The sequence below is a fragment of the Acinonyx jubatus genome, chromosome B3 (assembly GCF_027475565.1).
Source record: "Acinonyx jubatus isolate Ajub_Pintada_27869175 chromosome B3, VMU_Ajub_asm_v1.0, whole genome shotgun sequence".
Classification (NCBI taxonomy): domain Eukaryota; kingdom Metazoa; phylum Chordata; class Mammalia; order Carnivora; family Felidae; genus Acinonyx; species Acinonyx jubatus.
The window spans coordinates 143,090,478-143,113,547 of record NC_069386.1 but is presented as its reverse complement, the minus strand read 5'-3'; the positions used below and the strand labels follow the sequence as shown (position 1 = coordinate 143,113,547).

General features: G+C 66.2%; 1 protein-coding gene across 12 annotated transcripts in view; it reads right to left on the bottom strand.

The window, feature by feature from the left end:
* The window catches only part of KIF26A (kinesin family member 26A), a 42,606-nt gene that overhangs the window by 6,400 nt on the left and 13,136 nt on the right, over positions 1-23,070 (bottom strand). For 5 of the 12 annotated variants that reach the window (XM_053225026.1, XM_053225025.1, XM_053225027.1 and 2 more), the window contains 11 exons: positions 20,369-20,821; positions 15,940-16,030; positions 14,994-15,088; positions 13,545-13,735; positions 6,919-7,108; positions 2,559-2,768; positions 2,039-2,132; positions 1,498-1,760; positions 1,209-1,392; positions 930-1,092; positions 425-587 (listed from right to left, as the gene is read on the bottom strand). In XM_053225026.1, coding sequence (XP_053081001.1) covers positions 425-587; positions 930-1,092; positions 1,209-1,392; positions 1,498-1,760; positions 2,039-2,132; positions 2,559-2,768; positions 6,919-7,108; positions 13,545-13,735; positions 14,994-15,088; positions 15,940-16,030; positions 20,369-20,821 — 2,097 coding nt within the window. Of the gene's footprint in view, positions 1-424; positions 588-929; positions 1,093-1,208; positions 1,393-1,497; positions 1,761-2,038; positions 2,133-2,558; positions 2,769-6,918; positions 7,109-13,544; positions 13,736-14,993; positions 15,089-15,139; positions 15,788-15,939; positions 16,031-20,368; positions 20,822-22,345; positions 22,729-23,070 lie in introns of those variants that run through there. The other 7 variants (XM_053225028.1, XM_053225029.1, XM_027066748.2 and 4 more) reach the window with 4 other exon arrangements.

Below are 23,070 nucleotides of genomic sequence, written 5' to 3'. Positions count from 1 at the left end.
AGGACACGCGGCCACAGCCACACCACCCGTAACTGCGAATCCAGGATTCAGACCCAGGTCCATGTGACCCCGGGGTGGCCCTCACGCCACCCTCCTGCCCCTCCGAGGGCTGCCCGGGAAGTTTTCTGCTGGTTGGCGCCCGGGTGCCACGGGGACCCCGCCGAGTTGCCCGGACCCCAGGCCTACCCCTGTGCCAGAGACACAGAGGCCAAGCAACCCCAAGCCCCCCTCAGGGACAGGCTCCAGCCCTGCGTCAGATGCCCAGGGCTCAGGCCCGGCTCCCTACCTTCTCTGGGCAGAGCCCCACGGGGCCAACCAGAGATGGGCAGCAGGCTCCCCACCCCGCCAGGCAGGGGCCCTCAGAGGACGCAGGACCCCGGGGGGGTCCTCAAGGCGGGAGGGGCAGGAAGGAGGCGGAACAGACCTTGACCTTCTTCCTGCGCAGGCGGTGAATGCGGGCAGCCAGCTGCACGGTGCTGAGCGTTTCGGCATGGCGTGCTGGCGCGTCCGAGACGTGGGCGATCATGGTGGCTCGGCAGCTGGGGGCGGCCAGGGACTCACGCAGCAGCATGGTGAGCCTGTGCTCCCTGGGGGCGAGGGTTGCTCAGAGGCTGAGGGCCTGAGGAGGGGACGTCAGGGTGGGAGGCTGGGCGTGCGGGGTGCTACGGGGAGGGGGGCAGGGGAGGGCAGGACACAGGCCCCTCGCCGGGACGGGGCCGTGCCTGGAGCCCAGGCTCCGGTCAGGCAGCCACCCCGTGGGCCCCACCCCCCCCCCCCCCCCCCGACAGCAAGTCCCGGCAGACGGGGACGAACAGAGGACCAAAGAGCTCAGGGGTCCAGACGTACTGGGCAGGCCCGCCTTGCCCTCGGCTGGTTCCCGGGGGCCACCCCAGGGCCGGAGCCCGCCCACCGAGGAGCCCGCCGTTCACCTGTAGGGCACGTGCTTGGCTCCGCTGACCAGGGCCAAGATGACGCTGCCCAGAGCCGACAGAGACAGGCACGGGGGGCCCCCGGAGGCCTCGCCACCCCTGCCGGGCGCCCCCTCACAGCTGCCCAGGTCGATGAGATGCAGGCGGCTGCGGCCTCCAGACACTGAAACCACAGGGTGGGAGGGTGACGGCAGGGCCCCAGGGCACCCAGACACCCCCCCCCCCCCCCCCGCCCAGGCACGGCCCTGTGGACGGGAGCCACGCCGGGCGGACACCTACTTCCACCGCGGCCGTACTTCTCCATGCGGTACTGGTAGACGTGCAACGTGAAGAGTGTGTGCGAGCCGCACCGGGCGCCCTCGCTGCAGCCGGGCCGGCTGGTGCTGCGGGCCGCCAGCGCGGCGTCCAGGTAGAAGGCTGCCTTCTCGGCCGTGGGCGCCCGGAGCTCGCTCTGGTTCTGGAGCTGGGGACAGGCGGAGGGGACAGCGCCCCACAAGCTGCGGCCCGCGCCTACCTCCCCACGGCCCCCTCGCAGCCCCCCGAGACCACACGCGGGGCCGCGGCGTACCTGTGCCCCACACCCCGGGTCCTCGCGCAGGTACACGCCCGGGGACTGGGCGTCCTGGAGGCTGCCGGAGGCCACCTCGGCCAGCAGGTCCCGCAGGCTCTCGTCGGGGCCGCACACCTCCGCGGCCGACACGCGGACGGAGAAGCGGGTGCCCGTCCTCTCCTTGCGCTCGTCGATGAGCCTGAAGAGCCAGGAAATGGCGCAGGGCACGACACCCAGGCTCTGAGGCGAGCTGTCCTTCCCGATCATCGTGTAGGACTTGCCTGGGGGCCACGTGGGCGTGTCAGGGCCCCCCCACTCAGCCCGACATGCCCTGGGAGCCCAGCCACACCCGGCCTCCTCCCTGGACCTGCCCGGGGCCCTCGGGGCCGACTGGGGGCCAGTGAGACCTAGGGGGCCTCCTCCAGTCCAAGGCCCCCTGCCCTCCAGGACGACAGGGTTTGGGCTTTCCCGGGTTTGGGCTTTCCCTCCATGCAGCCCCCTCCCCACCGGGAAATGAGGCCCAGAGACTGCAGAGAGGGGATGGGGGGGGGATGCTTACCAAGGCTCATGTGGCCAAAGGAGAAAATGCAGCCATCAGCCCCCCCGACCACTGCCTGGAGCACGTCAGCCACTGTCCCGGAACAGACCTCAGCCTGGGAGGGGCGGCCCCGGGTGTCAGGAAGGCACCAGAATCGAGGGAGTCGACACCCAGCCTCCCACCACGCCTGTCTGTCCCCAGCTCACAAGGTGGCCAGGCCGGCACGCACAGGACCGAGGACACAGACCTCCACGTGCACACGGGACACACACGGATGGGATACAGACACACAGCGCACAGGGCGTGAGCCGCCAGGCACACAACTCACACCGCCGTCGTGGAGACCACACCATACCCCAGGCGCTCACGCACACCTCGCACACAAGGCTTCCACAGAGCCCACCAAAAATCGTGCACTTCCCCAGGCCAGCAGCAGAGTCGGAGACCTCGCTCTTGCTGCCCTCCTCCTTCCTCGCTGGGCACCAGGAGCAAGCACAGGCCCGGCCCCAGCCCCGGCCCCGGGGGTGCCCGCCGCCCTCACCTGCTCCGAGTCCTGGGGGAAGACCGCATCGAAGGCAAACATCTTAGGAGCCACAGCGGCGGCTCGTCGGGGGCCCGAGCTTCCTGGGGGCCCAGCGGCCGGGTCGTACAGGGTCACCTGCCTCTTACGCGGGTCCACCTTCAGGAAGGACGTGGGCTCGGCCGAGTGCTGCGCCCCCTGTGCCGGCCAGATTCGCAACATGACCTTCACCTGGCAGGGGAGGCGGGAACGGGCATCTGAGCAGCCGCCCGCCCAGCGGCCGCTAATTACAAGGCAGGAGGAACTCGCGCGAGTTGAGACAGCGGGCCAGGCCCCGGCACGGGGATCCCCACCGCAGGAATGTGGATGCCCGCACCCCAGCTCCAGCCGGAGCAGATCCCGTAAGAGATCAGCCAGGCAGGCAGAACGCGAGGCTCAGTGACAGGATGGGAGCCTGGTGTGGGGGCAGTCAGCACAGGAGGAGGAGCAGGGGCCAGGACAGGGGAGCACGGAGTCAGGGAGCACAGGGTGGAGCATAGGAGGAGCATGGGGTCAGGGAGGACAGGGCGGGGGAGGGGGTTGGGTGGTGGAGGACAGCAGGGGGAAAAGTCAGGAGTGGGGGAACAGGCTTTGGATGCCCCCGTGAGCACAGGGATGGAAGTGTGGCACCACAAGTGCACCCGCCTACCCTCGATGTGGGGTTTCTGGCCCACTCACTGACTCAGATGCAGAGCTGGAAGCTAAGCGAGCTCAACCCGAAGGCACAGAGCCCCTGGGACCAGAAGGAGCCCCTGGCACACACACAGCGCGGCTCTCGGCCCAGCGGCCCCCTCCCAGGCCCACCTCCATCCCAGGAGGGAGGAAACACTGACAGGTCACACAGCCTGAGACCCAATCCCAAACTGAGGGCAGAGGGAGAAGGAGGGAGGGAGGGGCAACCAGAACAGGCCGAAGGCACAGCCACCCCCCCGCCGAAGGAAGATGCACAGGCCACACTCCTGCCCACGGAGCCCGGCCCCGGGGTGCTGCCCCGCACCCCCACCTCAGCGGCCCCAGGTCAGCAGGCCGTCAAGTGCAGCTCCCAGGAAAGCAGGCGCGGGATGGGGACTGGGGCAGCCCCCCAGCGAGGATTCCCTCCCCACGGCCAGAGCAGGGCGGCCCCAGCCCCCATGTCGGTCCAGCCTCTGCCTCCTCCAGGGAGCCCCTGCCTCGAGCTCCTCAGCCAGGGTCCGGCACAGGGAGAGGAAGAACAAAGGCACAAAAGGGGGCTGGCTGGAGAGCCATGATGCCCTGGGAGGGGAAGCTGGGGGAGCCAGCTGGGACCCAACCCAAAACCCCACACACTGGCAGGGTCCCGGCCAGCAGGAGGACACGGTGATCCTCCCCAAGAAAAGGCTCAATTCTGCCAGGAGGTGTTGGCGACACTGAGGCCTGGCCAGGGGGGCACGGGTGGGGGAGTAGAGGAGAAAGAAAAGGGCAGGATGGGGGAGGGTGTTCGCCTGGGGGCTCTGGCAGGTGACCGCGCAGCCTCAGCTCCCACGTGACCCTAAAACCAAAAATAGACACAAAGGTGTGCCCCCCCATCCCCCACCCCCCACCCCTGTGCCGGGCTCCACGGAAGACTGGCATCCACACAGCTGGACCACCAGCCCCGTCGCCCCCAAGGGAACAGAGGCTCAGCGGGGAGGGGGGCCGGGACCTGGCCCCAAGAGCCCAGCGCAAGCTGCACTGCAGACACCCCAAAACCTGCGTGGAGAACAAACACCCCAAACTACATGTCGTGCAGGGCCGTGACCACGATGTGCCCCCCGTGAACTGGGGCGCCTCCTGGGAGGGGCGCCAGACCCCACTTTCTGCTGAAGGACACCACCTTCCACTCCCCAATGAAGTCTTCAATTTCTCCGCCACAGCGTAAATCAAATTACCAGACTCATTTCAGAGCCAATATTTTTCACGGATTTAATTGTAAGTGACAGATACATACGCGGGCAAGATTGGTTTACTGTGGGTAGTTCCGCGAGGCCCGTCCTCTCCCCTTCAGCACGTGGCAAATTGACATGCAAAATCGCTCCAGGAAGGGGGGGGTACGTTCTCAGGGGAGAAGCGGAAAGAAAACACTTTTCTGCTGCACTCCCCGAACCTGGGCTCCATCGGGCGAGAATCGATTCCTTTATTCCCCGACGACACGAACAAAACTATTTCATTTCCAAATGCTGCTGCCAAGCAGACGACAACGTGCACTTCGCGGTAATTTCTGGCAATTTTTTTTTCAGCATTGAACTCCTGGCCACTTCAGGAGCCAAATGGGCTGTGCAGATTGGAGGGGGTTCCTAGGGGGTGAGGCCCTCCGCCTGGGCTCCTGCAGGGCAGGAAATGCGCCCGGTGCTGCCTTCTGGAGCCAGCGATGACATTCATCCCCACTCAGGGACCCACGGCCTGGCCTGCGGGGAGGGCGCAGAGCAGCCGCCCGGGGCCGTCGCCCTGTCCTAGCCGAATGCACAGGCCATTGTCTGCAAGGATCCTGTCATCACAGCCAGGAAATGACAGGGTCTTTGCACCAGACAAGGGCATCAAGTCTCTTCCCCAAATGTTCAGATATTACAAAGAGCCGCGGAATGCTGCCAGGTAGGGAAAAAACACGTTTTGCATAAAAAAGGGCTTCCACTCCTAAGAGGTGGCCTAGGCGGGCGAGGGGGGAGGGGCGCCGCTCAGCACCCACAGAAGCGATGTCTTTTTTAATACTGCAAGATGATGAATTACCTTAAGTAGCACATTAACGTCAGGAATTGAGTGTAATCTAACTTCTTTTCTGTGACAATATTAAACGCCTTTCAAGACGCATTTCTGACTATGCGACATTCGTGCAAATAACAGCCCGGGAGCCAGGGAGGGGGCACTGGGTGGGCAGTGAGTGGACTGGGGGACAAGGGCTCCATGTGGAGGGACGGGGGCAGGGGGTGGGGAAGGGGCTGGTGTACCACGGAGGAGACCCTGCTCCAGAATACTTGGGTGGGGACCCCAGAAGGAGGCGGCAGAGGCTTGCTACCCCCCATAACACGCCTGAGACACGAGGCCCGCCCTGCCCACCACCCCCCCACTTTCAGAGAGAGCTGGCCGAGGGAGCCAGCGACAAGGGAGGAGGCCAAGGTCAGAGCTATTAGAGACCTGTCCCGCAGCCGCTCTGCTCAGTCGGGGTTCGTGTCCCCGACACATACACCTGCACGTGGGCGGCGCTGAGGTTCCCAGGACCACCTAAGCAGCGAGGCTTGTCGGGACGACAGGCCTGAGAGAAGGCTTCCAGCAAGAGCTGGCTGGCAGTGGCTTGAGGAGGAGGGGCGCAGCGGGAGGGCCGGGGGGGCGGGGAGCGTCAGGGGAGTGGTCCAGGGAGCAGCTCAGGCCCCGGGCAGGGGACCCTCTGTGAACACATCAGACCCCTCTGCAGCCCAGGCAGGTGGGGCAGACCGAGCCCAGGGGAGCATGGACCCAGCCAACCAGCCTCTGCAGGGTGAGCCTCTGGGCGCTGGAGAGGCTGCGCCCAGTGCCCGGGGGGGTGGCCGGCCGGCCGGCCGGGGGCAGGGGTGTGTGGCAAGGGGGCCACCCCAGTCCCAACCACCCTCGGGGAGGCACCTGGGAGTGGCTAGCACGCAGAGTGTGGGCAGGAAGTCAGGGGAAAATGTCGGGGTACACACTCAGGGTCAGGTCCAATGCTCACCCCCACGGCTGTGTGACTGTGCCTCAGTCTCCCCACCCTCCATGGGCACAAAGAGCCCAGCTAACATGCTCACACAGACCCCACACATGCAGGGCCCCGATCCGGCCAGGGTGTAGTTCCCAGCAAACCACGTGGGGCCAGGACGGAAACCCAGTCTGGGCAAAAGGCCACGGGAGCCAGGGGTCAGAGCCAGGGGCCAGATGGCCTGTTCCAAGACCAGGCAGCTGGGCCCCTTCCCCCCTCTGGGCCTCAGTTTCCCCACCTGAACCAGCTGATCATACGTTCCCCTTTCCAGGGGTGGTGGCAGCTGGGATCTGCCCGGACTCTGAACAGCGAGGGCAGCGTCCCAACTGATACACGGTAGGGGGGCTCCTGGGGGCCAGACCCCAACCCCCAGCCCCAGGAAGCCCTGGCTGTCCCACCCCACTCTGAGGCCACAACATGCCCCTGGGACCCCCACCGCAGTCTCCTAGGCTCTTGTTGCCACCCAGAGCAGCCAACGTGGGCCTGGGCCTCAGTCTCCCCGTCCGTACCCCACCTCATCCAAGCTGGGAGAAGGAAGCAGGATCCTTCCGCCTCCTGCGCCCCCTCCCAGCACCTACTCAGACACCCCTGGCTTCGTCCCAGCCACCAGCCCCCGGGGTCACCGCCAATCAGGAGCAGGCCTACCTTTCCGACACCGCCGAGGTTGTCCTTCACCTTGGAGGCGGCCCTGAGCAGGCAGGGGGGTGTGGGGGGCGGCCACAGCTGCAGGACCCCGCTGAAGTCCGTGGGGTAGGGGGAGGCGCCGCGGGCAGCAGGGGCTGGTGGCGGATGAGGTTTCTTGCGCTTGGAGGCCAGGCTGAGCTTCTGGGCAGCCCTGGGGAGGGGAGGACGGGGGCCGTTGGGGGCACTCAGTGCTGTCCTTCTCACCTGCCCCGCCCCGGGTGCGGCCCCACAGCCCGGTACGGGCCCCCGGGCTGGGGTTGCTGTGTCCTATCCCTGGCGGCTGGCTCAGTGCAGGCCGGGTCTCCTCCAGCTGCCCTGGGTCCCCTGCCCAGTAGCTGCTGGGGGGATGGGGAGGGGGGTGGCTGCAGCGTGCTGGGGTCAGCCACTCCTAGGCCGGGGCACCCAGGCGTGTCGACTTAGTCTCTGTGCCTCGGTCTCCCCATCTCTAACATGGGTTGCCATGACCAGCACAGGCTCTTGTGTGCAACCCTGACGAGCCGAAGGGTTCGAAGCACCCTGCAAACCGGAGGAGCTCAACAAAACCTAGTGTTCCCATGGTTACCGTGGCCCCCGGCCCCCTCCCCACCATACCGGCATCCTCAGCCGGGCACTCGAGCCCTGCACGGTGTAGCCCCACTGACCCCACAGCACCCCCGGGGAATGTGCAGACCCCCTGAGTTTTAACCCACCCCGACATCTGGTGCACGTTTGAGAAGCACTGTTGTGAACCCCCAGGGGACCGTCACAGGCACACGTGCCCCACGGGCCCACCACGCTCCCACAGGGGCTCCCGCAGGGGCTCCCGCAGCCGTCCAGCACATCCTCCCCTGGCACCACGTTAGAGTTGGCTCGCGTCAGCCCCCGGAGCCCGCACCCTCCACTGCAGGCCACCAGGCTGCCCGGCACCCACCCCAGGCTCCCAGCACGGTGACACCAGGTGACACAGATACAAAAAAACACACCGTGGGCCCCGGAGCACGTTCAGGCTCCGTGCCCGGTGCGCAGATGGCCTGGCCTCATCACCTCTCCACGCGGGTGGGGCCCCCGTGAGAGGGGGGCAGCCGGGATGTGATCCGAGCTCGGGGCTGAAGCACCTGTGGCACCCGCGGCTCCTCCTCTCTTCTGCACCCCGCGGTGCCCGCCCAGCCCTCAGCCAGCCTCCCGCTCAGCCATCTACCGCCAGCGTTTTGCTTAACCCCACTCATCTTTAATAGGAGTTGTCTTTTAAGAGGCCCCAGGGACGGCTTTCCTCCTAGTGAGGTGTCATGGCGGGAAATAAAAGTAATCTACGATGCGTGGCGGGTCCTTAATAGAGCGGTGGCCGGTGGTGCCGATGCGTGCCCGGGCCGGGTGGGGCGGGGGTGTGGAGAGTGGAGCCCACAAACTGTCCAGGAGGAGCCCAAGCATCTGGGGGCGCAGGGAGCCCCGAGCCGGGCCACCGGGCTTCTCTGGCCACAGACCAACAATAACCCGATTCCCGACTGAGCCCACGTACTTGTAAACCTCAGAACTCCCTGCAAGGAGAAGACCTTCATCCCACCCCCCACTGCCTGAGAATCACAGCAAGTCAGGGGCAGAAGGGGCCTGGCAGCATCGCCTGAGGGCAGGGGACAAGAGCCACTCTGAGAAGGCAAGGCCTCGGCCACAGCCCAAACTTGAGTGTGACCTGTCCCCGGGGGTCAGTCAGGGCCGGCAGGGCGAGGACCAGGGAGACCTGGGCAGGGGCTGTGGGAGGAAATGAGGCCATTTCATCAGAGCCTCGGCTCCTGGGACTCCTCCGCCCGGCCCGCTGCCCAGCCTTGGACTCCTGTCCTGGACCCCAGCCACCCCGGGTTCCGCAGAGGCTTCCTGCCAAGCACTCGGGGGTGGGGGGGGGGGGGGCTGTAGCAGGACTTGGAGAACATTAGCGCCCAGCAGGCAGCCCGGCCCCACCTGCCCCACACTGCCCCCAGGGGCTGAGGTGGCCAGGGAGGGTGGGACTCTGAAGGACTACGAGGCCCCAGGATTCATTTCCTCCTCTGTAAATAGGTACAGTGGTGCTCATTCCCAGGATTTCAGGAAAGCCCAGCACGGACGGGCCGCCCAGCACAAGCGTGTGGAGGGTGTCCACCAGGCCCTCAGGCCGATGGAACAGGTCAGCAGACAGCCCTGGCCAAGGCAGGCCTCCCCCACGCCAACTGCCAGTTCCCTGCTCCTCCCTAGGTCGGGCAAGGTCGGCCTGGGACCCTGGCGCTGTGGGGGGCGGGGCATCCTGAACCCACACTCCTAAATCTCTGGGGGACGTAGGGGCTGAGAAGGACCCAGGGTTGATGGGTAAGGTGGTGGAGGAGCACGGAGCAACTCCGGGTCACAACCTCCAATCTGCACGACCAGAGGGCAGTGCTTTCTTTGCCTGGTGGGTCACACACGAGGCCAGATGGCTCCTGTTACCTCCATGATCCTCTCAAGAGCCAGGGGTTTGCGGCACAGACCTCAGCACAGCTGGTCACCCTCAGGGCCCTGGCAGCAAAGCACGGCGAGGTGTCCTTCCCCCAGACACGTTCCGGTCGCGCCTGGACAGGGGCTGGGCCTGGCACTCTCTGAGGTCTTGCCAGCCCTGGGAGTCGGGAACGCTGTTGGCCAGGGCTCCACCCTACGGTCTGACCTAACTCAGGGCACCCTGTCCTCCCTCCTCAGCCCTGCGGTCGGCCCCCAAGGGGCTGGGAGCTGAGGAGCTGGGCCCTGGCCCGCCTGGCCCTCCAGGTCCTGCCCTTACAGGCTCACCCCACCAGGCATGACTCAAAGACATGTCACTGCATTAACAAGGGCCCAGGACGGGCACTCTCTCTTTTGATGAAATCCAGGCCCCTGTTAACAGGGACAAACCCAGCAGCCACACCTCAGTTTCTATGGCCTGGGGGAGGGGGCCCCTGGGGGCCGGGCTTGTCATTAAGGGCTGCAGATTTCTGGAGGCCCAGGCCTGGTTTCTGACCAGGGAAGGTGGAGAGAGCAGTGGGAAGGTGCCACCAGGCCTCACAGAGGCTAAGAGAATACACAAGCACCACACCCAGGACCATGAATGCCCACTGCATTGTTGGAGGTGGGGGACCAGGGTGGGACCTGCAGGGGGATGAGTAGTGGAAGGCGAGACATGCCGGGAAGCGTAGGCAAGTCTGAGTGGTCTGGCTCTGAAGAGAAGGCTTGGAAAAGCAGGAACTTCACCTGTGCATCTAGCTCTCCGCATCCTCAGAAGCTATTCTTCCAGGAAGCCTGCCCTGATGCCCCCAACCTGGGCTTCCCAAGTCTCTGCCTCCTGCTACTACAGGAACCAGTCCCTGTCCTGAGAAACAAGTTTATAAGGCCGTGTCCATCCACCAGGCAGAGTCTCAGAAGGGAAGGTGTTTGCCAAGCCTAGGCCAAACACCGGGGAAGCTCGGGACGCAATGACATGGCTAAGAGTGAGTGAGTGAATAGATGGGTGCATGGGTGAGTGGGCAATGAGTGCACGGGTGCAGAGGTGACTGGGTGAGTGTGTAGATGAGTGGGTGAGTGCATGGGTGCATGGGTGAGTGGGTGCAGGGGTGAGTGTGTGGGTGGGTGGGTGCATGGGTGCATGGGTGAGTGAGTGCATGGGTGAGTGGGTGAGTGGGTGCATGGGTGAGTGGGTGCAGGGGTAAGTGGGTGCGTGAGTGCATGGGTGAGTGGGTGCAAGGGTGAGTGGGTGCAAGGGTGAGTGGGTACGTGAGTGCATGGGTGTGTGGGTGAGTGGGTGCGGGGGTGAGTAGGTGAGTGGGTGCATGGGTGAGTGTGTGGGTGCGTGGGTGCAGGGGTGAGTGGGTACATGGGTGCAGGGGTGCATGGGTGAGTGGGTACATGGGTGCAGGGGTGAGTGGGTGCGTGGGTGCAGGGGGTGAGTGGGTGAGAGGGCGCAGGAGTGAGTGGGTGAGTGGCTGGGGGATAGACCCCTCCAACATCCCTCGGGGAATATTTTGCCTTTTTACAAAGAACAATTGCCTCTCACAAACGAGGTGACTGCACAAGCAGGTGGGCTTGATGGTGAGGCCCTTCCCTGTTCGAGGAGGCAGCCAGGGCTTTTTGGACACGTGTGTGGCCCCCACTCCCACAGCCGCATCGTGTCACCTGGGAACTTCACCTCGCAGTGGAGACACTCTCGGCAGAGCCGTCTTGCTCGGGGTACCTGGCTTATGCTGACCGCGTGCCCCTGGGCGGTGCCCCCTCTGGCTGAGGACCTCTGCCTGGCACCAGGCCGGACAGTCCTCGGGTTGGGCACCCAGGCAGACACCCAGGAGGGGCTCCACCGAGGTGGCAATGTGGGGGCATCTATGAGTGCGGGCGGGGGTCCTGGTACCTGAAGGAAACCTCACCCTGCCACCTCCCCAGCCCCTGCCCGGGAGACCCCAACAGCTCTTCCAAAGCATGTACATTCAGCGATTTGGGAGCTGACCCCCAGAAAGACCCAGGAGGGTGGGCGAGAGACCACTAGAGGAGACATCTTGGGAGGAGGGGAGACGGCAGAGGTGAAGGGCAAGGGCACCCCACGGTAGGAGCAGGAAAGCTGGGGAAGGGGGTCAAGGCCTCCAGAGAGAATGTAATTATGCCCTCCCCACGGAGCCCGGCCTTGTCGGAGCTCTGGTCGGTTGGCACTCTGAGCTCTCGGCCACAGCTGTGGCCGCCATGTGTGAACGGCCCATCCAGGCCCAGCTGCGGGGAGCAGGGCGCCAGGCCTCAGCCCTGAGCCGTACAGCGCAGCAACATTAATGAGGTCCTGGGCACCCGGCGCCCACGCAACCACTCTCTGCCTTGGTCTCCCAAATCGGGGTGAGGGGCTCAGAGGTCCTGGGAAGGCCCGGGGCGAGGCTGGCCCCCAGCGAGTGGTCCAGGACCAAAGGAGATCCCAAACTGCCAACGGCTACCCCATTCCGCCTCCCCCGGCCAATGCCAGGCTCCTACTCACCCCTCAAAGTCCACCTCTGTGGCGCTCAGCACCACGGACAGCACTCTGCCCTGTCCCTTCACAGATGCCACACGGCCATCACAGGCTGTCCGCACAGATACCCACCCCCGCTGGCCAGGGGGCAGGGCGTGGGCTGGGCTCAGCTCTGCCCCTGTAGGAGCCCGGCGAGGGGCAGAGGTGGGAGCACAGAATGTACGCTCAGCACATGCCTGAAGCCCCCCCAGGCCAGGATCCGGCAGCTCCACGGCCCCCCAACACACACACTAAACAAGAGAGCGGACGTATGGTACACAGAACTCCCATCCCACCCAGGGGGCTGTGGCCCAAGTCAAGCACAAGGTCCGATGGCCTTCCTGGCCAGACACGCACCCCCCCAACTTGGCCCGTGCCTCTGCAAGACGCTGCTACGATTCAGGGCTGGTTCAACAGGCTGGAAGTAATGGCAGCGGGCAGTGCACAACCCCCCCCCATCAGAAAACTTGCCTCCCGCTGTCCCCACACTTGTTTCTATGGTAACTTCCCAAGGTCAGCAGCAGCCTTGCTCCGATGGAGACAAAAGGCAGCCGGCACCTGCTTAGCCGGCCACGAGGTTACTAATGAGCCAGCGTGGCCCCCAGAACCTGGGACCACTGGAGCGCTCCTTCCTTTTCAGAAGGCTTGAAATCCCCCTGCAGGCACGGCCCAATGCAGCAAGCCACCACAGAAAGGCCTAGACACGGCGGCTAACCAGGTGGGGACGTGCCCAGCTCGGCCCTCTCGTCCCCTGCGCGGGGACTCCCCCGCCGGCCCCACAGCCAGTGTTCGCCAGCCCATCAGCACCCCCCTCCCCGCCCCCCGTCGGGCCTCACAGCCCAACAGCCCGTGCTGATAAGGCACCTTGCCCCTCCACCCACATGTGATTCATGGACAAGCTTATCAGTGCCCGCCAGGGCTGCTAATGGGACAGTGACCCGCATCTGGGCCTGCCATTACCACTCATTACCACCATTACATCCTGTAATCCACAGTCCTCCGCCGTGTCTGTCCTATCTGCTGAATCCCAGGGCCTGGCGGGAGGGGCAGGGGCAGGGGAAGAGAGCCCCTCACCACGCACCACTTCCCACCTCCAAACCTGCCGGGCCTGGGCTACACCAGCCCCCGTCCCCAGCACCTGGGGCCTGCAGGGCCGCAGCTAAGCATCTGGAGGACCAGAGCTCAGGCCGGGACTGGACCACCCAGCTCCTGGCCGACGGGGGAGCTGGATCTAACAGGGACAGGTGTGCCGGCAGCCCCCCGGGGAGGGGAGGGCAAAGCGTGGGGTCTGGGTGCAGCCTGCCCTCCAGGACGCCCTCCTTCAAGCCCCGTTCCACTCCCCCGCCCCCGGCTCCCCGACTGGGATCTGCCTCTATCTGCGGCCCCGGCCCACACCGGCCCAGGGCAGGCCCCAGCACACCCGTGGCTGCAGCCCACCCCTGGTGCCAGAGGCCTCCACCGCCGTGGACACGGTGCCCGTCCACCGTGGCCCTGCCGCTCCCTGCCGCCCTACCAGGGCAGATCGGCCACAGCTCTCCCAGGGAAGGCCCGCAGGCCACGGGGGCCAGCGGCCCAGGTCCCCACCTGCTGTGTGTGTCCCAGCACCCCCGGGGGGACGTACCTAATGAAGAAGGAGGCTGCCGCCGACGGGCCTGTGGAGCCCCCAGCCGGGGCGCCCGGGGCCGGGGTGACCAGCGCCGTCGTGCGGGCCCCACCGCGGCCCCACGTCTTCGACGCGCCATCAGAGCTCAAGGTGGGGGAGCCGTCCCGGACCGTGTCTGCCACTGCCACCGCAGCCACCGCCGCCTCAGCCTAGGGGGAAGGGGGAGCCTGCGTGAGGAACACACGCCTGCTGGGGAAGCGGACCGCACACCCCAGGGCCCCCACATGCTCCCCGGGGCCCCCCCCCACAGGACCCCGGCTGGTGGCCAGCCTCACAGGGCCCACGGAAGACAGGTGGACACAGATGCCCACCCAGTGACCCCCACACCCCTCACCCCTGGGTCACCCACCTGGGAGCACGCAGGGGCACGATCAGAGGAGAAACCACAATAAATATTTGTCAGCAGCACTAATTGCCCCGTGTATGATAATGTATGACGCTCCCATCATCTGAAATACTACTCTGGCATTTCCAGCTAATTAGCTAAAATAAATTCTAGAAAGAGAGACAGCCTCGTAATGAAGCACAAATGTAATTAAATGCTCCCTAGGACGGCACCAGAAAACCTGAGATCCGTCCACCATATATTATGTTTATGTGCCCACGTCGGGCCCTGGACCCCCAGGCCAGACCTGGCCCCGGAGGGGGTGGATGTGGCTCCTGGCAGGAGTGGGGGGTGGGGGGGAGCAGCCTGCCTCCGCCTGGCCACTCCCAAACCCATTCCCCTAGGAACCCCTGTCCCCAGGGTTCAAGCCTCCCCAGGTACCACACTGGTCCCTGGGCCCCCCCTGCTCCACTCGGCCCCAAGGGCTGTGGACAAGCACTGCCTGGGCCACCTTCTACGCCAGGCCTGGGAGGACCAGGGTCCTCATGCTGATGGGACATGGGCCTCCCTGGTGACCCTGAGGGTGAAGAGCCACATTCTGGAGGGCCCAACGTCCTCGGGGTCTCCTAAGGGACGTAGCCAGAGGCCACCACACGCCTTGGGAGGAACGTTCTGAAGAAGGTCCTGCCACCTCGCCACGGCGGAAGGTCCCGCCCTGCCCAGCCCACGGTCAGCACCAGCTTCCAAACCCCTCTTGGGACACAGTAAAACCATGTCTGCAAAGGAAGTTCACAGAGAACCCCAAACTTCAGGCTAGATAGAAGCCATGCACTCCCCCCGGGGGCCCCTGGTGCACCGGCCGCTCCCCCAGGAGATGGAGGACAGGTCAGTAGCAGAGAAGGGTACACCTGAAACAGCCCAGGCCCTCACCCTCCGCGCCCTGCCACCTGCCTTGCCTCTGCCTAGAGGGCAGGAACTCCTATGCATCCCTCAGAACCCAGCCCAGCCAGCCCTCTCCTTCTCCAAGGCACTCCCTGCACCTGCCCCAGGTGCCCTGTCCCGGCCTCCCCCAGTCCTCTGACCTCAGCTTCCCTCGGGCTGTCTAGTGCTTCTGCACCCCGCCTACGGGGCCATGCCCAGCACCATACTTTCTCAGTCCTCCGGCTTCCGTGAGCACCTAAAACATGTCAGGAATCAGGAAGACCCTGGGGGGTCCTACCGCACAGACCTGGTCCCCTCCACATCCTTGTGCCAACACCTTGCCTGGGGCACGGTAGGTGCTCAGTAAATCTGTCTTCCAGGAGCACACAGCCTGGCAGGGACGCATCTTCTCCCATGGCTGGGAGGCCCCCTGTCCCTGAGGGAATGGGGCTGTTGGAGTGGAGGGGGCACCAGCTCCCGGAGAACATTCCAGGAGGGCCAGCCAGGCCTCGGCCTGGACGATAAGAACGAGAAGCTGCTTCTCCAGGAGGCTGTGGAGACCCAAGGCAAACGTGTGGGTAACGCAGGGCAGCCCGGCCGGAGGACTCCCGTACATGCTCACACCTGCCCTCAAACGTGAAGACCTTTCTCACCACTAGACGCAAGTGCTCCCCACAAAAGACCCGGCGTTGTGGAGCAGAGCGGGTGGGAAAGACTTGCCACCTTCCGTCCCATGGACGCTGACCACCGGGGCCCCGCAGAGCAGAGCAGGGTTGAGCACCCACCGTGCGCCCCAGGTCCGGGGAGGGGACCACCACCCGCAGCACCCCCGTACCCACCCCTGTGGGCATCCTGGCTCCCGCCAGCCCCCCGGGACGGCTCTGCCGCGGGGCCCACGCCCAGCAGCACGGGCCAGGCCGTCACTCCACTCAGTGAGGCCTCCCGGCCAGCGGGGGACCCAGGCATGGGGTCACAGAGGGGGCCCTCCACGGCCCCTCCGTCCACTCCCACAGGGCCCGGGCCAGCCCACCGTCGCATGCAGCCTCTCCGCCTCCAGCCAGAGGGTTCTGGCACCACCTGGCGATGGCGCGGGTCGCCCACACTGACCTGTCTCCGGAGTCCCGCACGTGCCTCGGCTCCGCCGTCCCACGAGCTGCCGAGACACGGCCCCGGCCATCGGGACGGCCGCTGCCGATTCCTGCCAGGAGCAGAACCCAGGCATGCCAAAAGAAGCCGGAGGGGGCGGGAGGGAGGGCGGCCAGAGGGAAGACCACGACAGGAGGACAGGAGAGGGGGGTCGAGGAGGAGAGGGGAGGGCGGGAGGCGGCCAAACAGAAAACAACAGGGAGGCAGGAGAGCAGCGACGAACGAGAAGCACGAAGAGAGGAGAGCATGAGGCGGCCGCACCGGCCCGGGGCCCAGCGCGCAAGCTCAGGGCCGGTCCCGGCAGAGGCGCCCGACGGCAGCCGGCACCGACGGGCTCCAGGCAGCGCCTGCCGCGGGGCTCCGGGGAGCACCGTCCGGGAAACACCAAACTGGCCCCCGGGGCCCGAGCCCCTCGGCCTGTGATACTCTGGCACGTGAAGGACGGCGTTCGCCAGCTCCTCAGCACGAACCCCTCACTGGGGGCTCTTCTGTGCCACGAGGCGGGGACGGCTGGGGGGCAGGGGGCGAACGAACGGCCGGAACTGAATCCCGCAGGCCGTCACAGCCCGCCGTGGGGTGCGGCCAGTACTGCTCGCCGGGCCTGCGCCAGGTACCAGAGGCTCCGGGCTGGGAACGACCTGACCCCTGCGGGTGCCCTGCCCACCCCTCCCCCCCGCACCCCATCACAGAAGCAGCTCGGCTGTAGCACCACAGGGAAGAGGGGACCATCTCATCCAATGTCTGTTCCATGGAGGGGTAAACTGAGGCCCGGAGCGAGGGCACCAGCAACAGGCCAGGTCAGAGAGACAGGCCAGGACCGTCCACTCCCTGCCACCCCAGCCGCATCCCTGAGGATGGGCGGGCACCTACCAGGGACCGTGAGGACCAGGGGAGGCAGGCAGGCTGGTACCGAGGTCACCGGCGGCAAACTCCCCGGCCGATGCCACACAACCCGCTCCCCGGTCTCCATCAGAACGACCTCAGCTCCTGTTCCACACATCACCTCCTCCAGGAAGTCCCCCACCCAGGCAGGGCCTCCACTGCCCCAGCCCCCATGGCCAGCCTGGAGCCCTAGGCTCTGGGTTCTCCCCTCCCCGCCGACCGTGAGCCCTAGGGCGCGGGGTAGGGCCCGGCCGTGGATGTCTGCAGGACTCGGGAAGGTCTGCACAGGCTCCATGCAGCCCCGCCCCCGGCCGCCCCGCCATGCAGGCTCGTGGTCTCCGGCTAAGAACCAAGCACAGGAGTCCTGTGGACATCTCATGGGTGCTCCGTCAGCACGGAGGGACGTGGTGCAGTTCACGGCCAGGACCCAGTGCAGCAGGTCAGGGCGGAGGACCTGGGCTGGCCCCATGGCCACCACCCAGCATCTCGGGGCAACCAGGGTGGTGACGGCCGGAGCCTGGCTCCCGTGGGCACCTCCGTCCCCTGTGGCGGCAGGTCTGCCCCTCGGCCTGACGGTCCGGAAAGCATCCGCCAGACTGTCCCGCCGGGTGGGCCCCACAACCAGGAAGCAGCACTGGACACTCGGGAGGTGGAATTAGCTGGGAAGGGCTGAGCTCCGTGCTCCCAGACGAGGGAGGCGGGTTTGGGTTTTGATTACAGCTGTGGCTGCCGGAGGGCCGCTCCCTCCAGACACGGGGCTCTCCGGACGGTCCCCCAGAGAACACGGGGCGGGCTCCCAGCCACAGCGCCCAGGATGTTCTGGGCCCTCAAAGTCCTGGCTCCCGGCCTCCCCCTCCAAAGACCATCCCTCTCACAACCTGCCTCCCCCTCTCCGTGCTGAGACACGGGGCTGCAGCCCGCCCCCCAGCCCTCCTGGCCAGCTGGAGCCACGTCCGCTGGAAACAGTCGCACCCTGGGGCCGCCGGTGGGCACCCCAGCACGTCCTCCAGAGGTATGTACACGCGAGACTTTACCATCCCAGAGCCACTTCTCGCTATCGATGCCCTGGTTCCGGGGAAATTACCTCATCTGAATCCTAAAGTTCTATTTACGCTTCTAATAATCTCCCCATCGATCGCCAGGGCTGCTGTCTAATTACAGATCGTTCCCACCCACCCCAAACGGAATCAACGTGCACATAAAACGGAGAGGGAGCCTTAAACGCCCACGTTTTACGACGTGCTGGCTGCAGGCAGGACTGCCCAGCAAGAGGACAGCAACCCCCTGCCCGGCGCGTGAGACATAGACTCTCAACGGCTGCACTGACCCCACGGCCCCTGCGGTCAGCTCATGTCCCTCCTCTACCTCCTGGGCACCCTCAGAGGGAAGGCCGACCCCTCCCTCTGTCTGGCATTCGAGGCCCCTGTGAGACATGCATCCAGCTCCCTTCCCAGGAGCCCTCCGGCTATTCCCCGCGGCCCGCACTGACCCGCCACAGCTGGGCCCGCCACGTCTGACGCTTCGCTCTGGGCCCAGCTCAACCTCACTTCCTCCGGGAAGCCACCCAGCTCTCCTGAGCTGCCTCCCCAACTCAGTGCTGCTCCCGAGGCGGCCCAGTGCTCAGCCAGGAGGTACCAGGCATGCGTGGCAGGGGCTGGCCTCCCCCTTCCTGGCCTCGCCCCGGGACTTAATAGAGGAGAAGTCAGAAGCAGCAAGGCCGCACCCAGGACCCGTCATCACACCAGCTGGAGGCTAGTTCGAGACCCAAGTGCTTCCCTGAGCCCCTGCACACCCCACCCCCAAGCTGCCAAGGGCCGGGGAGGCCCCAAGGGCAGAGTGCCGCTCCAGGACTGGCCCCAGCAGTGGTCACGGGGTCCAACTCCCAGCGAGGGCAGGATGTCATCAAAGGCACTGTCTCGCTAAACTCAGAGTGGACGGCAAGCCCAGGAGTGGGGACCGGACAGGGGTCTGTCCTGCTTTGGGATTATGTGTGACTTTGTCCCAGCAGCTGGGGACCCTCCCTGTACCTCCACGCCCTGCAGCCCCACGAGGCAGAGTCCACGGGGCAGGTCTACCCACCACGCTATTTCAGAGACGCTCACTGGCCGGGCTCGCACGGCTGGCTCTGTAGTCACTGGAAAATGGACCAACAAAACTAGTTTCCACAGCGACCCCCTGATCTCTGTGCCCCGGGAGTGAGTGGTGGGGGAGGGGGCAACAAGGGGGCTTCTCCATATACCCACAATCACCAAGGCAGCAGCGTCGGGATGTACTTGGCCCAGACCCCCGCCCCTCTCCCAGCTCCCTTCCCCCTGCAGTCCTTTGTCCTGATAAGGCCCCCAGGCTTCACACCTCCACCTCCAGGGAGGCCTCCATGCTTCACACCTCCAGGCCTCGGCCTCGACACAGAAGGCTCCTTCTGCCTGGAAGGCCCTTCCTATGTGTTTGCCTGGCGAACTCCTACCCTCGGGCTCTTAGCCTCAGTCCTCCACGAAACAGACGGGCACAGCTGAGGGCCCAAGGCCCCGGGAGAGGGCAGCCCCGAGGCCTGGGCAGAGCAGCCAGGCGCATTCTGGAGAAAGGCCTTCCCAGGACAGCACGGTTAACCTCATTCATCACCCAAACCCAAACGGACTCCCTCCAGTGTCCCAGGAGACCCCTAATCCAACAACCCTCACATCGCAACTCCTATCCTGGTATACTTTCTGCTTGAGGGAAAACCGGGGGCACCGCAGACCCCTGGGAGAGACCACCCCCAGCCAAGCTCTGTGGCCAGGGGGAACGCGGCCGGTCCCGGCTCCGCCCTCCAAGGCTCGCCTCTTCTCCACCTGTGTGGGGGACACCGGCCCAGCGCTCTGCCTGAGGACGCCCAGCCCAAGTCCATGGCACCCACAGGGCCCGCTGGTGCCCAGAGCTGGCTCCATGGAGGCCACGCCCCCTGGTGTGGGGGACCTCGAGGAGGGCCCGAAGAGGAGAGCCCTGGGGGAGGGGACACTGCCGCCGACTGAAAAGATGTGCCCCCTGAGAGACCAGGGGAGTGGGCACAGAACGCGGCCACCACCTGCAGGCCCCTCCCCCTAACGCCAAGCCCTGTCGCGCAGTCCACAGCCTCGGGGGCAGCCCGGAGGGGAGGGGCCGCTGGACCCCTCCCCACGAGATGCTCCCTCTGCCTCTGACCCTGAGGAAGAGGGCCCGACCCTGTCCCAGGAGCCCTCCCGTCAGCCCACGCACCAGCCGGTGCTCTCAGAAGCAGGAGCGGCTGACACCACGCCCGGCCACGCATGCTGGTGCTGCGTGGAACCGACGTCCCCGGGGCCGCGTGAGGACCCTGCCCACTGTGACGTCGCCAGCACACTTGACGGGGGCCTCGGGAATGTCCGGGGGCCTCCCCCAGTGTTCACGGCCCCTTGCTTAAGGGGGTGCTGCTCAGTCTGCACAACGTGAGCCACGGTGGGATGTGGGCAGGGCCCCTCAGAGGCCAGCAGCCCGCCCCGCCCAGGGGACTCACCAGGCACGACGGTGGCAGGAAGCTGTTGACCCTCGAGACGCTCCACATGCCCTCCAGGCACTGCTGGGCCTGGATGGTGACCGTGCTCAGTGCTCCCCCGAGGCCAGCAGGTGCCACCGACACCTGGACGCTGGGTCCGGACGGCCAGGCCAGTCCCTTCCTCCTGTCCGGCCCCACTCGGCCCGGCTGCCTCCCGGCCGGGCCACCGGCCACTGGCACAGCCCGCGGGCTGGTTACGGTGCCCGGGCCGGAGGGCACGAGGCCAGGGCCTCCGTGCGGGGCGTCAGGGTCCTCGCGGCTGGCAGGTGCCTGGAGCAGCCGCAGGGCCTCCCGCGTGAGCTGGTTCAGGTGCGTGTCACAGACGTCGCAGCGGCGCTCGGCCTCCGGGCGGCATGTTGGCAGGGCCCCGGGTGCTGGCAGCTTGTCGAGGAGCAGAGCAGAGAGGCAAGGGTCCTGGGGGGACAAGGACAAAGGTGGTCGGTGCCTGGGCGCCAGGACCCAGCCCCGCGTTCCTCACCCTCCACGGCGCCAGGCCAGCTCACGCCGTGGCCGCCGCATAATCCATAACTGATTAATAAGGCCCCAAACGGTTTCGTCTGCGAGCACCCAGCAGGAAAATAATTATCGGAGCTTAACAGTGGGGCCTACGGGGCCCTTGACAACTACCTGCCTCCTCCCGCCCTCATTACTGTGCTCAGTCTCGGCTGACGAGGCATCTGCGTGTCCCCAACACCCGGGCCGGCCGCGAGCAGCCAAGGCCGCAAGGTTGCGGAAGCATCCAGGAGGCGGACACCCCCCACCCTGGCCCCGGGGCCCTTCCACGCTTGCAGGCTGCAGGCGCCCCAGGGCTCTACTCGAAAGCAACACCGTCCCCCACCCTGAGGGCCGGCCTGGCTCAGCCCCAGGCGAGGTGGGGTTTCCCTGCCCTGGTGAAGCCTGGGCCCTGGTGGGGATCTGGAGGAAAACGCGAGGCGGCCCTGCCGTAAGTGTGCCAGCAGAAGTCCCGCCATGCAGGGACACTCCGCGGAGGCGAGCCAGGTAGTTCCAGGTCCACGGGAAGACGGAGGCACTGGTGCCAGCTGGCAAGGGGGCAGGAGGCTTGAAGCCCACCCTGCTCGCTCGCAGGTATGGACGTGGTGCCCAGGGCGTGCGGCGCCTGGTGACTCCTCCCGCAGCCCAGGGTCCCGGCCGTGCGCCGGGGGAGGGGGGCACACGGTTCTCCCTCATCGTGAGCCTGGCATCCAGAAGGGGCTAGGGACAGGAGCCAGGTCAGCCCGAGGGAGGCCCTCACCCCGCCTGGAGGTCAGGGAGGCCTTCTGGAAGAGGGAACACCTCTGGAAGGAGGGAGAGGAGGAGAGAGCCAGTCCTCAGAAGGAACCTCACTGGAGACAAGTTCTCAAGAGTCATATCTCCAGGGCCCACACCCGGTCCCTTGACCAAGGCTCTGCCTTGGCGCCCCCCTGGGGCAGCCCTGGGGAGGTCGGGGTCAAAGCCAGAGCCAGACCCTCCACAAAGCACTGGCCCGGCCCAGCTGTGGCCGTGACCATCCAGGGCGTTCGTCCTCACATGGCCAGCTGGGCCGCTCGGCTGGGGCTCCTCCCGCCCCCGCCTCGGGACCTGCTATGACCCTCCAGACTCCGAGTTTCTTCCTCTCCCGGCCACCCCACCCCCACAGGACTCCGGCCTCCCCAGATATGCCCCTTACACACAAGAGGAAGCTGAGGCCCCCCTCCAACAGAGGGCATCTCATTCACCCCACCCAGGTTCCCCGGGCCTGAGCGGTGGCCAGCCCGACCCCTGCACCGAGGCCTGGGAAGCTCAAGGGGGCCCGCTGTGGCAGCGTGGGCTGGCTGACAAGGGCCACTGCTGGTCAGCCCCGGGGGCCATGGCTCTGCCCCCGCGTCACACTCCCTGCCCGGTCCTCCCCGGCTCAGCCGCAGCCCAGACCACTGCCCCCTCCCACCGCCCCCCACATACCCCAGGGAGACCGGGTCCCACGAAACTTGGCCAGGCAAGGTACGCCAGCTGCCGGACCTGTGGGTCCCTCCAGAAGGCCTGGATTTTCTCCGGCCAAGGCCCGGAGGGCTCCAGAGCCTCTGAAGTGCTCCGCATGCCTGGGCCCAATTAGCAGACACCCCCAGGGGCTCCTGCAGTCAGGGGCGGGGGGGGGGGGGGGGGGGGGCAGGCCCACAGAAACCCCGCAGGAGCCTCCACTCGGGCTGGCACCCAGGGCCACAGATGGAATCCAGACGCCCTGTCCCCAGCCACAGGCAGGGCTCACACGGGGCCTGGCTCTGTCACTTGTCACTTCCCGCCTGTTTTCCAGGTCCCAGCTCTGATTACTCTGGTTTTTCCACTCAGCAGGAGGCTGCTAATGGTGGCCGGGCGTGAGGGGAAGGAAGTGCCATTAAGAGACTTGAAAGGCAGCCCAGCCCCACCCAGCACCCCCCCAGCCCAGCCCCCACCCCCTCAGGCCCGGCAGCCCTTTGTTCCAGGGCCGAGGCCAGCCTGGGGACCTCAGGCCTGTGGGGGAGCCCTGTGGCAGAAGGAGGCAGGAAGGAAAGCTGGGGGGGGGGAAGGGGGGGGACTTACTGACCTGAGCACGCACCAGACCCCCACAGGCACACAGCAACCCCCCCCCCCCACCAGCTGTGTCATCAGGAACGCACATGGCAGCTGTCAGGGAGGCCCCAGCCCCACCA